Source organism: Monodon monoceros, unplaced genomic scaffold, assembly GCF_005190385.1.
Source record: "Monodon monoceros isolate NGI ecotype Baffin Bay Population unplaced genomic scaffold, NGI_Narwhal_1 Super_Scaffold_8, whole genome shotgun sequence".
In the NCBI taxonomy this organism is placed as follows: Eukaryota; Metazoa; Chordata; class Mammalia; order Artiodactyla; family Monodontidae; genus Monodon; species Monodon monoceros.
In genome coordinates, this window is record NW_021703785.1 from 12,327,565 (window position 1) to 12,341,630 (window position 14,066).

Consider the following 14,066-nt stretch of genomic DNA (forward strand, 5'->3'; position numbering starts at 1 on the left):
GCAGCCAAAAATAAATAAATAAAATAAAAAAAAAAGACTTGTAGATAATCAACTACTAAAACAATAGAATGTTTCATCAGTTAATGTTTTGTCATTGACCTAAACTATCTTTTCAGCTTAATAGCACAGGGAAAAAAGTTTCTACTAAGTTCTGGTAATAACTCTATCACATATGAACCTTTAGTTTTAGCTCCCCTAAATCCTCTCTAACCTGGTCCTCAGCAGGGGCACTATTCCTCTCAGGAGGTGCTTCTTGGTTGTCACAGATTGAGGAAATGCAAAGGCCAGGGGTACTATATGTCCTACATCTGTGACACAAATGCTTACGAAGAACTCAACTGACTTTCTTATCACGCATCTTGCATGATTATGCCAGACACTTACATAAATGAAAAACTCATTTATAATGATCTGAACCTAGAACCTAACCCACAAATTATTTTTTGCCTGGTTTTAATGTACCATGATGTCCCCACCCCCCGCAAAATGTAAATACTGTATAAATTGAGAAGGAATACATATTTTGTTTTGTCCAGAACTTCACCATTTCTGGAAATCACCAGTTCAAATCACCAACAGTAACAGAAATCATGATGTTCGAACCGCCGATGATACCTCTGTATCAGTCCACATTTTTTGCTACTGCATTTGTATAGATCACTTAGAAATCACCCAGTCTACTGTGTCTTTGTTGTGGTCAGGCCCTAGCATTTATATGTGGAAAAGCATGCCATTTTATTAGACATTACTTTCTATTTCTTCTTTGTATCCACTTAAGGCCATACATTGATATTTTAAAAACTTGTATGTGTACATGAATTGTTACTATGCATTTCATTTTAAGAAAGACTATGGAAAGTTATAAAATACTTGTTATAAAGGGGGTTTGATGAGGGCTGACTAGGTTGAGCATAACTACTCTAACTCACCCAAGCTTACTTCACTTTCTGATTGAGGCAGATGTCCTTAAAATAATGGAATCCAATAATGTCAACTAACCATAAACTACTTACTTTATAAGACAAACTTACAAGCCCTGTATTTAACAGTAAGGACTGCAGTCCAATTGGGGTTTCAATTGTGCATGATTTCACCACTTACCAACACTGTGACCTTGGGCAAGTTTCTTACCCTCTCCTCCTTAGTTTCTCCTTATGTAAAAATGGGCATTACATTTCATAGGTTATTTGGTTGTTCTAATGGAAATAACCTATGTGATTACATATTCAATAATAAACATAAATTGCTCATATCATTTGCCTTATAGAAAAAATGTGAAACTAAGAGACCAAAGGTCTATCAAAGACAGAAGATATTAACTCAATGGGGACAGAGATTTGCGTGTTTTGTTCATTGCTGTATCCCCAGCTGGCACATAGTAGGCAACAAATATTTATTGAATAAATGAATGCATTACAGAACTCTGATGAGAATGTAAGCAACAGAAAACCACTAAGGATATAATTATCACCTATTCTAAACTGTTTTCTTACCTGTAAGAATCCGGGTAACAAGTCTGCAAAATGTTTGAACAGGGCAACATTATGTTCGTTTGCAAGTATAAATGCAGCGGTAGCTCTAGCAGATAATGTCCTGATCTAAAATGAAGAGAGTAAAAATGCCAAACATGAGAAATTCTTAATAGATGCAAGTTCAAGTTTTCTTACTCAAGATGAAAATTTTCTTTATCAGCAAAACTAGTAGTTATATTTTAAAGTATAACAGCAAAGACGATCTCCAAACACATAGATTTCTTTCACAAGTTAGGTGCTATATTAAATTAGGTGTTAATATTAACGGAATTGAAATTATTTACCGATGGATGTTCCTGATCTTGCATACACTGAACTAACATCCGTTTGATGACGTCTAAATAGTGCTGCTGCTGATTTCCAAAAATTCCAGGAAAGTTCCTGAAAAAATGATCCAAGGCATCCTTTAAAAACCACATTATAGGGGCTTCCCTGGTGGCGCAGTGGTTAAGAATCCACCTGCCAGTGCAGGGGACATGGGTTCGAGCCCTGGTCCGGGAAGATCCCACATGCCGCGGAGCAACTAAGCCTGTGCGCCACAACTACTGAGCCTGTGCTCTAGAGCCTGCGAGCCACAACTACTGAAGCCCGCTTGCCTAGAGCCTGTGCTCCGCAACAAGAGAAGCCACTGCAATGAGAAGCCCGCGCACCTCAACAAAGAGTAGCCCCCGCTCGCCACAACTAGAGAAAGTTCGTGCACAGCAATGAAGACCAAACGCAGCCAAAAATAAAATAAATTTATTAAAAAAAAAAACTACATTATACATCTAATTACATGTCTAACTGACTTAAAAGTTTACATTAATCCTTAAGGCTGGACTTCATCTACCCATTTTCCAAGCAATCCTATTTTGGGGTCAGGTGAACAGAAAACAAACACAGTGAAATCAGACTGGGAGTAGAGGCGACCCAGGTGCACACCCATCCCAGCTCTCTGCTTTATCCTTATCACTCTGTCTCAGGGGGAAGCTGACCTGAAGTGCAGGATGGGACAAGAGCAAGCACAGGGGTTCAGGTGGTAACTGTAATGACCATGCTCACAATCAACTCCCAGCCTTGGTGATCCAGGCAGTCCAAGTTCTGCTCTATTTTAAATGTGGTAAATAATTAAACTGAATACTTTTACTTAATTCTCCAATTTGGACTACTGATATAAAGATACACTTGACAACTAAAATAGAAAATGGTGTAATATCTAGTCTTAAGGTAGATCTCAAAAAAAATGTATATGATCTTGATAAGTTATAAATTCAACTGTATATTTTAAATGCAGTAGAACTGTACAGTAAGCCAAACTTTTTAAAATGCAGTTAATCATTTAATTCTAAACTTAGATCATTTACTTATAAATGAGGTTATTAAAATATGTTTTTCTAAAGCTTGGTCACAGAAGACCCAGAAGACAGTGGGGATTCACCAGCATTTTCTTTCTCTTCTTCCAGATGCCATTATTAAAGTGGCTTTCTAAAAGCTACAGCTGGTACTGTGTCAATCTCCTAAGGAAGAAACTGTCCCAGAAATTTTTTCAGAATCAGAAAAGACAAAGGAAAGAAATAAAATTGCAGAGAATCCCCGTATACAAAAAAGGATCATAATGGAAAATGAAAAGCTTTGTTCTTTTCAATTTTGCTTCCAACACAAATACAAAGCTTATCTAAAGGCATTATTTAAGGCTAAAAAGTTAAGCTAGACTAAAATAATCAATTAAAATGTGCTTTGGGCACTCATAACATTAAATTTCCCCCCCAAATTAGATCAATGTGTATACCAGAAAATATGAAGGGCAGCTTCCCGCAGTCCCACATTTTGAGAGCTGACTGAATCAAAAAGGAACTTCAGACCTTCAGGCCATTGGTTGTTGCCATCCTCATCTAAAAGGAAAGAAATCCAGGCATAACCTGTGTAAATCAAAACTTTAAAATATCAAGAGTGAATCCTTTCATTTTGTAAGGCTCATTCAAAATCTGTGGCTGTAGAAAATGTCACCCGTTCTATGTTTTTACAAAAATTCCAATAAAATCAAGTCCTTCCACCATAAGCTGGCATTATAATCTAGTAAAAGCAATTGTGTGCATCTGGGTTACATAAGCACAGACTATCAGCAGTGGTTATTTCTCAGGAGTGGGATCTGGAGAAAAGGAAGCACACTTTGACTACTGGACTGGTTGAATCTTTCATACGTACTATTTGTTATTAAAGAGTTTAAAAAGCAGGCAAAGCCAATATTTGGTAACAAGTCTTAAAACCAAAATATTTATTACTTGCAAACTGGAGAATGGGAATGGGAATCCCAGAGCTGTGCTCACGCTGTGCAGTTTTAAGTACTATAGGATGTTATCAATGTGTTTATGTTTTAACAAGATTTTAAAATATAGATTTTTGTGATACTTTGTGATAAAAATGAACCACCACAAAAATCTACTGTACCAGTTAAGAGACTCACTGGTTTTATTGTCACAAAGAACTTAAGAGTTATAGAAAATACAGATGAGCTATGCATTAAAAAAAAAAAAAATTTCCCCCCCACTTGCTGAACTTCTCTGAAGTGAGTAGTGTGCTGACAAAAAAATTTATGGAGAGAGCACTTTGAAACATTCTGGAAATGCTTCCATTATTAAGTGATTTTGAGTTAGAAATGATGTAATCTATAAAAATTCCTATCTGCACACTTAAAAAACTTGAAAATAGAACTTCCCAAGTTAGTTAAAAAAATTCAAGTTTCTGTGGGTTTAGAACTTACTTAAAATATAAAAATTTAACGTTTCCTATTAGTTTTTAAGAATTTGTTGTATCAGTAAGTTGAACTGAACATCTGCATTACTAGTAGTGGAGATTAAAAAATTGTGTCATAATTTACTAAGCACAACTAGCAAAATTCTCCCAGTTAGCCTTATCTCAGTGAGGTATTCTTTTCAACCTTTAAAAATGCCACCTAAATGAACCAAGTTTAAAATCACATGTATGAATCTGTCAAAAAAAATAACACAGCATATCCAATTATATCATTAATGCTTTTAGTGAGACCAAAAAGAGTTCTGGCTGCAGATAAAATGCATTTTTAGGTGTTTTCATTTACCTTATCCTCTAAAAATATTTCTGGGTATTTAATAATGAACTATAGTAGTATAATAAGCGTATGTGCTTAATTCATAAACACAACTTTAACAGCAAAAAACCACCTGGAGGGCTTCCCTGGTGGCGCAGTGGTTGAGAGTCCGCCTGCCGATGCAGGGGACACGGGTTCATGCCCCGGTCCGGGAAGATCCCACATGCCGCGGAGCGGCTGGGCCCGTGAGCCATGGCCGCTGAGCCTGCGCGTCCGGAGCCTGTACTCCGCAACGGGAGAGGCCACAACAGTGAGAGGCCCGCGTACCGCAAAAAAAAAAAAAAAAAAAAAAAAAAAAAAAAAAAAAAAAAAAAAAAAGATATATGTACTCATTTTCTTCAATAACATAATGATAAACGTATTTGCACACATACCTATCAAATTCCTGGCCAGCTCTGCAGCAATATCACAAATTTTTTTCCTCATGCTAGACTGTGTTTCCATTTGAATAATCATTAGTAGCTCACTCTTGATGGCAGTCTGAACATCAGTGGGGAGAGTTGGATAGACTTCATCAAATGCAGAGGACAAAAGACGTCTTAGGAGAACGGCAGCCATTTGTCTAGCCTATAAATAGGTAACACTGTTAATAACTTGGTGTCTTACTGGAGAAAAAATTTCCAACAAGCTACATTCACTCTGCCATTGATGTACTTTACTATTCTAGTTTTACAATTCATTTCAAAAGCATTTTGTTAGAGTTTTAAAACAAATAATAGGTAAAATACATAAAAATCTTTCTAATCACATCAGTCTACTGTACAGAAAATGCCACACAAAAGCTGTTTGTTTATAGCTGAGGAAAAGCCTTGAACATATTAGATCTTGAATAGGAACACATATCTTAGCAATGATAAACCTGTCTTTAATTCTTATTTTAAATATTTTCTTTGGAGAAAAACAAATCTTAATATAAATCACAAACCCTATAAAATGCTCTTTTCTTACTTCCCTATCTGGCTCTCATTCTAGTGAATAAAGTACCTTTCCTACTTAATATCATCGCCCTTTCATTAGCCTCTTAGATAAAGCGCTATCAAATCTATTTATCTGGGACTTCCCTGGTGGCGCAGTGGTTAAGAATCCTCCTGCCAATGCAGGGGACACGTGTTCCAGCCCTGGTCCAGGAAGATCCCACATGTCGCGGAGCAACTAAGCCCATGCGCCACAACTACTGAGCCTGTGCTCTAGAGCCTGTGAGCCACAACTACTGAAGTCCGTGTACCTAGAGCCTGTGCTCCACAACAAGAGAAGCCACTGCAATAAGCCCACGGACCACAACCAAGAGTAGCTCCCGCTCGCCACAACTAGAGAAAGCCCGTGCACAGCAACGAAGACCCAACTCAGCCAAAAATAAATTAATTTAAAAAATCCATTTATCTTTATACTTCATTCATGCAAACAAACATCACAAGTTCCCCATATCTAAAAAGCCCTAATCTCAATGTGTATATTCTTATCCCATTTTCAGATTTGTAAAATGTATTTAAATTTGGCACTTTCTGTATAATATTCATTCAGAGTATCAAAAGAAAAGCTGAGACAAATGCCATTCTAAAATTTTATCATAAAAAGTCAATAAACCATTGAAAATATTAAATCCGATTTTTCATGTTCTTTTTTTCTGGACTGCAGGTACTCATTATCACTATAATTACTTTGAGACTATGACCAACAACAACAAAAAGAATTAAACCATACAAATAAAATTTGCCATTTTTTCCCTCCATTTACTTCTCACTGAGAAATCTTATTTGAATCACTTCTGGCTGATAGCAAACTTTCTAAAAATTTTAATTTATGCTCTACAAAGGATTCAGAGAGGTTAAACAGTGGTTAAGATCGGTGCAATTCTTCTCACACATACACCGAATCACGAAGATGCTGAGGCTAGTTCATAATCATCTAATTCCTAAGTCAAAGCAGGATCTAAATAGGGTTCAAAACAGGCTTTTAGAAATAAAATTCAATAATTTTCACATTATTCTTGGCTTTAAAACTTGTTTTGCAGCTAACCTGCATCAATCTTCAAGAATTAAAATAGCCAACTATTTTAGAGATTTAAGTTACTTCTATGTTTATCCTCATATTTGACATTTATTTTGAATTAAAGAAAAACAGTATGTTACAAAGGTGAAGAAGTGCCTTTTGTCACCTGTTTTAAAAAAAAACTAGGGCACTTTATTATAGTGTTTTCTAAGTGTTATCAGAAAACACTAAATTGCCAGTTTAAACTGACTAAAAGAAGGCAGGTGTAACATTATATAGGATTTAGTGTGACTTCATTTCCATCATGTGTTAATATAAGCATTTTACATATAGTGTGACTGTTAGCAATGAGGTCTCACTTTACAAATTCTAATGCAATGTTTCGTAGGTGGAGTAAGTTTTCTACACTTGGGTATTTTGATGCCTTTTCCATAAGAGAGGATTTTCAATTAACATTAACTATATACAAGGATATTACTTTTGAGAAAAAGCAGCTAAATGCAGAGAAGCAGTAACAAACTATAAATTTGAATTTAGTACAGTAATTTGCTGAAAACCATGATTTTTAAAGGATTCTAACAAAGTGTGTCTTTGTCCTTACACATCTGTAGCACGTTTTCTTCACCACCCAGAAATAGCTATAAGCATAAAAGTTTTAAAGACAAAAAGTATTTTTTCATTTGGCAATACATTAAAACACTGAATGAATTCAATTTCCTCCTCTAGAATGAATTGTTCCAAGGAAGAAAAATTTTTATAGCTACCAAAAAAATAACTTACATTTAATAATTTTTATGTAATCATCTTATATGGAAAAAAGAAATTCTCATTTTTAATACAGAGTATTTCAAAAAAATTGTAACTCCAAAGTAGCTTTTAGCAAAGAATTAAGTTCAGAGTTCTGGTAATATCTATGCAGTAAACAGCAGTTCTCATTACCCACTCTGACGACTATCTAACACCCGACTGTTTGTAAGAAAGTTACATTCAAAGAATTAAAGTAGTACCTCCTCAGCAGCTGTTGTATTTCTGATGGCTTGTAAAAGGAATGTGATCTTCGACTGGCCTGGGATATTCTCATAGGTTTCCTACATGAAAAAGAAAAACAGTAAAGGTTAGAATATCATGTCAGAAAATGTCCTGAGTACACCATTAATAGAACTGAAAGGAAGAGCAGGAAAGATCCATGCATGAGGAGTCTAACAACCTAGGTATGGTGTGAAAGTTTTCTCCTGTGAAAAGAACATACTTCAGACAAGTCAGGAAAGACGATGCTGAAGAAGTTACTTATCAAGTTCCTTTCCACCTTTGTCTCTTAACTAGATTTTTCTAATGTATGCGCACATTTTCTTACCTTAGGCTCCTCTGTGATTAACAAAACTCAAGGCCTAAGAGAACCAAAAACTTGACCAGCGTTGAGCTACCATGCTGTGAAGTGCTCACTCAATATCCTCTTACATCATGGAAACTGCTTATCTTGTCAACATTTTTTAGACCAAATGATGTAGAATTGGTTCAAGTTACTATTTAACAACCACCAGAGAAATACCCTCAGATGAAGCAAGTCAGAGAAAGGGCAAATATTCAACTTCTTTATGCTACATTTTCTTTCAAACAAAAATTATACCGAAACCATATTATATACGTAAACAAATGAATATGGTCAGGAGAAAGTTGGCCAGGAAACTTAATATCATTTCAATAAATCTAGACATCTAGGTTTTGTGACTCAGGACACTTCTTTCCTTCTCCAATAATAACGTAAAATGAGAGCAAATTGTTTAACAGTAAAAAAAATTGACAGCAATTAAAAGGTAGATAGAGCGGATACAAAAATAAGCCCGAAGTATATGATGTCTACAAAAGTAAACTCAAGTGTAGATTCATGTGCATGCATACAATTTCTAATGTCAGTCTTTTAAGGTGGAAAAGTAATCATTATTTTAAGTACACTTGGAATTGTTTTCCAAGAAGCCTCTTAGTAAATATTCTATTCTCATCTATCCACTTGAAGGTTAATAATGTAGATAACATGTTAATTTCTCAGCTGTCTAAATTCAAAGAGCTTGTCTCCTCTGCTACCATCCTCTATAATCTACCTAGTTTCCCTCTAGACAGAGGAGATGAGGACAAGGAAGGGACAACTGTGCTTCTCAGAATCCCTATCTCCCATTTACCTAGTGCTCTGTGGTATCCCTGGGATACTGACAGATAAGAAAATAAAGGCTCAGAAGTTAAATGACTTGCTCAAGGTCACAGACAATAAATAGTAGAAAGAATTCTGTTCTTCCGAGGCCAGCTGTACCCAAAATCTCCCTGACACTGAATGCTCTCTCTGGGTTTCACCTCTGGGGCCTGACTCCACTAAACAACCAGTTCTATTTAGGCAGTGCTATAGTTTTCAAACTTCTCAAACATATCTGAATCTGAGGAAGAACACATTTTGGGGAAAGGACATTCAAAATCTTCTGATGACCTCAAGTTCCCCTCTAGTACATAAGCACACAGGAACATAATAATGCTGAAAACTGTGACAAAAAGTTTTCACAGCTGAGAAGATGGTCTGAATTTACTTATCCAGAAATAATAATTTATGTAAAGATACCTACAAGATGATTGCAAAAATGGATGTACCTTGAGATTTTTCACTTAATCTTTATCAAAGCAACTCAAAAACCAGCAGTTTTTTTTCATTTAAACAAAGTCTCTTACAGTATAATAAAAATGTCTTTTTATTCCTTGTACTAGCTTCGCCCCTAATGCCCTGTAGATGCTATATATGTTTAACACTTAAATTTCCAGTGGTCTAAATCAAGTTTTGGGGATAAAAAACTCTTCACTAAGATACCAGTCTCAGAAAACTTGTTATAAAAAGTAAGTCAAATAGTAAACTCTATTCCACAACAAATTAAAAGTCAATGGAAGGAGAGTTTAGTATGACATCTGACTCCTGACAGAGGGTTCTCCCCATTTGATATGTTCTAGCATGGCAATCCAGATCTAGTATTACATTTACACCACGACACTAGTCAAGGATGAAGTCTGGCAAAAAGAACACAGCCATTAAGTCAAAAGAACAACTTTCTCTTAGCCTAAATAGACTGAGCTCCACAAAGACAGAGATGGTGTCTCTTCCTCATGGTATTCCCAGCACCTGGCACATTAGAGTACAGCAAATGCAAAGAATTTTTCTAAGAATATTCCTAGCTCTAGTCCAGGCAGGTTCAATGAATGCTACCAGTGTTATTGCACATAAAAGTTCATTCCATTTGATACCACCATACACAATCCCACAATGGAAAGCACAGTTCACCCCCCAGCCCCAGAAAGGAAAAATGCCAAAATGCACTCATCTCACTCATTCCATAAATATTTATGGCAAGCCTCTATGTATATGGAAATGTAAAGACGGGACAAACAACTTTTACCTAGTTAACACCCTGGTTCCTCAAAACTCAGGTAAAATTTTCAATACATTGACCTCTTTCAATTCAAATGTCACTAATGAAGTGCTGTACTACAATCAATGAGGAGCAAGTCAATGGAAAAAACTGGGACTATAAAATCCATGCATATGATTAGTGATTACTCAAGCTTATGTCATACAGAAATGTCTCGTCATGAATGCCATGGACATTCAACTCTGGAATACCTGTCAATTATCAACGTATTCATGTTAATTATTAAAATTTTGAGACTTACGGGCATTTAAATCATTTCTTCAAATACCAGAAAATTTTTTTTTTTCTTTTTTTGCGGTACGCGGGCCTCTCACCGTTGCGGCCCCTCCCGTGGAGGAGCACAGGCTCCAGACGGACGCACAGGCTCAGCAGCCATGGCTCACGGGCCCAGCCGCTCTGCGGCATGTGGGATCTTCCCGGACCGGGGCACGAACCCGTGTCCCCTGCATCGGCAGGCCGACTCTCAACCACTGAGCCACCAGGGGCGCCCCATTTTTTTTTGTAAAGTTAAAGAGAAAAATCCTTTAAGATTTAATAGAAATAAAATATAAAGCCTACCAAATGGTTTATACAATGGAAAAAGTTTTATAACTTTTTAAAGTTTTGAAGCCATTCAATGATTTCAACAATATATAACAATAAGTCTTTTACTGTACTTGACTTCATATTTGAATATAAAACAAGTCACCTTAGTCAACAGTTTGGTATTTATGTGTCAACTAAGTATTTTTATTTTGACTGAGTAAATTACAAAGGTATTTACTGAGCCCTTGCCAATTCTTTACTTCAAAAAAAATTCTGTATTTGCTATCTCAGACTGTAATGCTCAATTTTATTTAGTTTGATCACTTATAAAGGGCTCATTTCGTACGGCAAAAAAGGGAAAAATGTGGTATTAAGGTATTGTTATGTGCGGCCATTTCTTTTTCAAATATTTTGCTTTCCTAAGAAGCTCTATTTACAGGCCAGATTAGTACTATATTACATGGTGCTAGGGAGCTTCCCCTCAAACATTTACCTTTTTTTCTGTCAAATTAAGAAAATTCTATATTATAGTACTTAGTTTACATATTAATACAGTCCCAGGATATACAATGAAAGTAAAAATATAGTAACTGAATGTTTTCACTCAGAATAAAAAGACTAAGAATAACAGTACTTATTTTCAATTGTTCTTTATGAGAAAATGTGCTGAATGCTGCTAACCATCCCCAAATTGATGGGAGTGATAAAAGATTTTCAACAGGCACCAACCGGAATTCAAGCTAAACCAGACATTGGTATTTAGTTCAATAGAAGAGAGATTCCCCACTAGGCTTGACAATAGAGACTTAAGCAACTGGAGGGAAGAGGGAGAATTAAACTAGCTTACTAATTACAATGCTGTTCTGCTTTGTAACACATGGAAATTTCTATTATGGGTTGGGATTAAGAACTTATTTTGGTGAAAAATTACCTCTAGAGTTAGCAGAAAGCATTAAAATGTTTTTATAGGCTCATCACATCCCTCTGATAGCAGTGAAAACTGATGCAACTAATAAATATACATCACTTCTAAGTACCAATATTTTATAGGCTCATCACATCCCTCTGATAGCAGTGCAAGCTGATGCAACTAAAAATGCACATCACTTCTAAGGTAAGGACAAATACAACTTTTAAATATTCTACAAATAAACCTGTTAAAGTCTGAAAAGATAATATACATGTACTCCAATGTACAGAATTATTTTTACGAGGACAATGGAAACCTCAACATCCATTCATAGGTGGTTGAGCATCCATTGCTGCTTTAAAAAAAAACCCTCTTATGTGGCAATGTGAAATATACTGAGTGAAAATTCCAAGTCTGTACAACAGGATGCGTACTATAAGGCCATTCATGTAAAAAAAAAATCAACGTATACATATACGCCTATAAGGATATTTGCAAGGGAGATTCACAAGACACTTAAAAGTGGTTACCTTTGGGGAATGGCATAAAAAAACTATTTGCAGGGAACTCCCCGGCAGTGTTAGGACTCAGCACTTTCACTGCCATGGCCGGGGTTCAATCCCTGGCTGGGGAACTAAGATCCCACAAGCCGCGCTGCACAGCCAAAAAAACACCCAAACTATTTGCAGTTTGAACTTTTACCCTGAATGTGTATAAGAAATGAATTGAAAGTCATTAGGATAAAGTTAATAGTTGTTTAAAGTGCTTTTCATTCAGAACTGAACTTCCAGTGTATTTACTTCACGGGTCATAAAACCACTAAGCATAAGTAGCAGACCCTCCATCTATTTAAAGTAAGAATGATGTTGTGATTTTAAAAATAACTATAAAAACTCGTGAATCTAGAAGAGGATTTGTCCCCCAATTTCATTACCTATGCACCAAATACATTTTTGATCCGTAAGAATATCTGGCTGAACATCCTTCACTGACTCTTATAAAAAATCTTCAATCACGTGGTTGCAAAGAACTCCATATATAATCAACTTTGAGGATAGGGTCTGATAACGCACTTTACAGGAACTGGAAAATTTCTGCCCTTCCCTTGAAGTGTCTCAAATCGCATCTCAGGGCTTAGTATAACAACAGTCTTCTACAGAACCAAGTGTGCCTTACAGCTACCTGGTAAATGAACTTGCAGAGACATTTGAAATACTGTCTCTTGAAACTTTATCTACAGCTCCACATTTTGGAGGTCAGGAGCCAGAGGTTGTTAAAAAAAAAAAAGAGAGAGAGATTCAGGCTAGATTTAGTGAAATTAAAGGCTTAAATATATGGCGTTGGCCCAGTTAGACAACGGAAGTCCCAGAACATCCCATTTATGAGACCACAAATCTCTAGAGATCAAAGAAAATGTATCCGAAGGATGGGCAAACTAACGGTGCAAGCTGCTTAGAAAGAAATCCTAACGGCAACTTCACAAAACTGGGGGCGGAGGGGGGAGGGAAATCCGGCTTCTGATGTTAGGAACCAGAACGAGAAAGAGGACTAAATGTAAACAGGTGGAAAGAAGGCGAGAAGGCAAGGCACATTTCAATAGGAAGGGATGGGGAAGCGAGGGGCAGACGGTGTGTGAAGAGTGAGGGGCAGGAGAGAAGCAGGGGTGACGGGTCAGGGAGCAGCCAGGGTTTGGGGGACCACAGCGCTGGGCAGGGTGGGACCGCAGCTGGAAGGCCGGGGGAGGCGCCCAGAGGGATAAAGCGGGAAAGGGGCGAGGGGAGCCCCGGGGCCCGCCCCACACCCCACACCCCACACCCCACCCCGCCGCCCGGCTTCCCCATCTGGGCGGGGGCAGCTTGTCAGCAGCGGCCGCACGTGTGCGCGAGCGGCGACGGGGAGGCAACTGGCGCCGCGGCTGCAAGGGCCGGAAGGGCCCGGGGGGCACCGCTGGGAGCCGACGGCCGACTCACACGTGGGCTGCGCGGCCGCCGCCCGCCCGGCCCGGCCTGCGCCGCCGCGGCTGAGCGGCCAAGGCCCAGCGGGCGGCGTCGCGGGAAGGATCGGCGCGCCGGCCGGGGCGCGGAGTCGGGGGCCGGGGGGGGCGAGCTCGGTTACCTCTGCCTGTTTCCGGACCACATTGTCGGGGCTGAGCAGGTTTCCCAGGAGCAGGTAGAACTGTTGCTGCTCCGCCGCGGCGGCCGCCATTGCGCTAGGCGTGAGAGAGAGAAGGAGGGAGGGGAGACAGGAGCCGTGAGGCGCGCTGGCGGGCCGGCGGGAGGGGCGGGGGCGGGCCCAGCGCGAGGACCGGCACCAGCAGCTACACGGGGCTGGGGGGCCGGGCGGGAAAGGGCGGGGCAAAGGGGAAAGGGGAGGACAGGGCGGGGCCTCGCGACCCCTCACCCCGCCGGGACCGCCAGCGCCGGTGCCCCATTGGCCCTGGGTGCGAGGGGCGGGGCCGAGACCGTCTGCTCGGGGGCCGAGCCGATTGGCCACGCACCCTGCAGTGCCGTCACTGGCGGGGCGCGACCGACCGCCCGGCTTGG

General features: G+C 38.9%; 1 protein-coding gene across 1 annotated transcript in view; it reads right to left on the bottom strand.

Moving 5' to 3' along the window:
• IPO5 (importin 5) overlaps positions 1–13,810 on the bottom strand; it is a 40,165-nt gene extending 26,355 nt beyond the window's left edge. Inside the window, exons 1-6 of the mRNA XM_029210405.1 lie at positions 13,639–13,810; positions 7,635–7,715; positions 5,013–5,205; positions 3,301–3,403; positions 1,817–1,913; positions 1,494–1,598 (exon numbers count right to left, since the gene is read on the bottom strand). Of these exons, the coding sequence (XP_029066238.1) occupies positions 1,494–1,598; positions 1,817–1,913; positions 3,301–3,403; positions 5,013–5,205; positions 7,635–7,715; positions 13,639–13,728 (669 nt within the window). The 5' untranslated portion in view covers positions 13,729–13,810. The remainder of the gene's footprint in view (positions 1–1,493; positions 1,599–1,816; positions 1,914–3,300; positions 3,404–5,012; positions 5,206–7,634; positions 7,716–13,638) is intronic.
• Between the last annotated feature and the right edge of the window lie 256 nt (positions 13,811–14,066).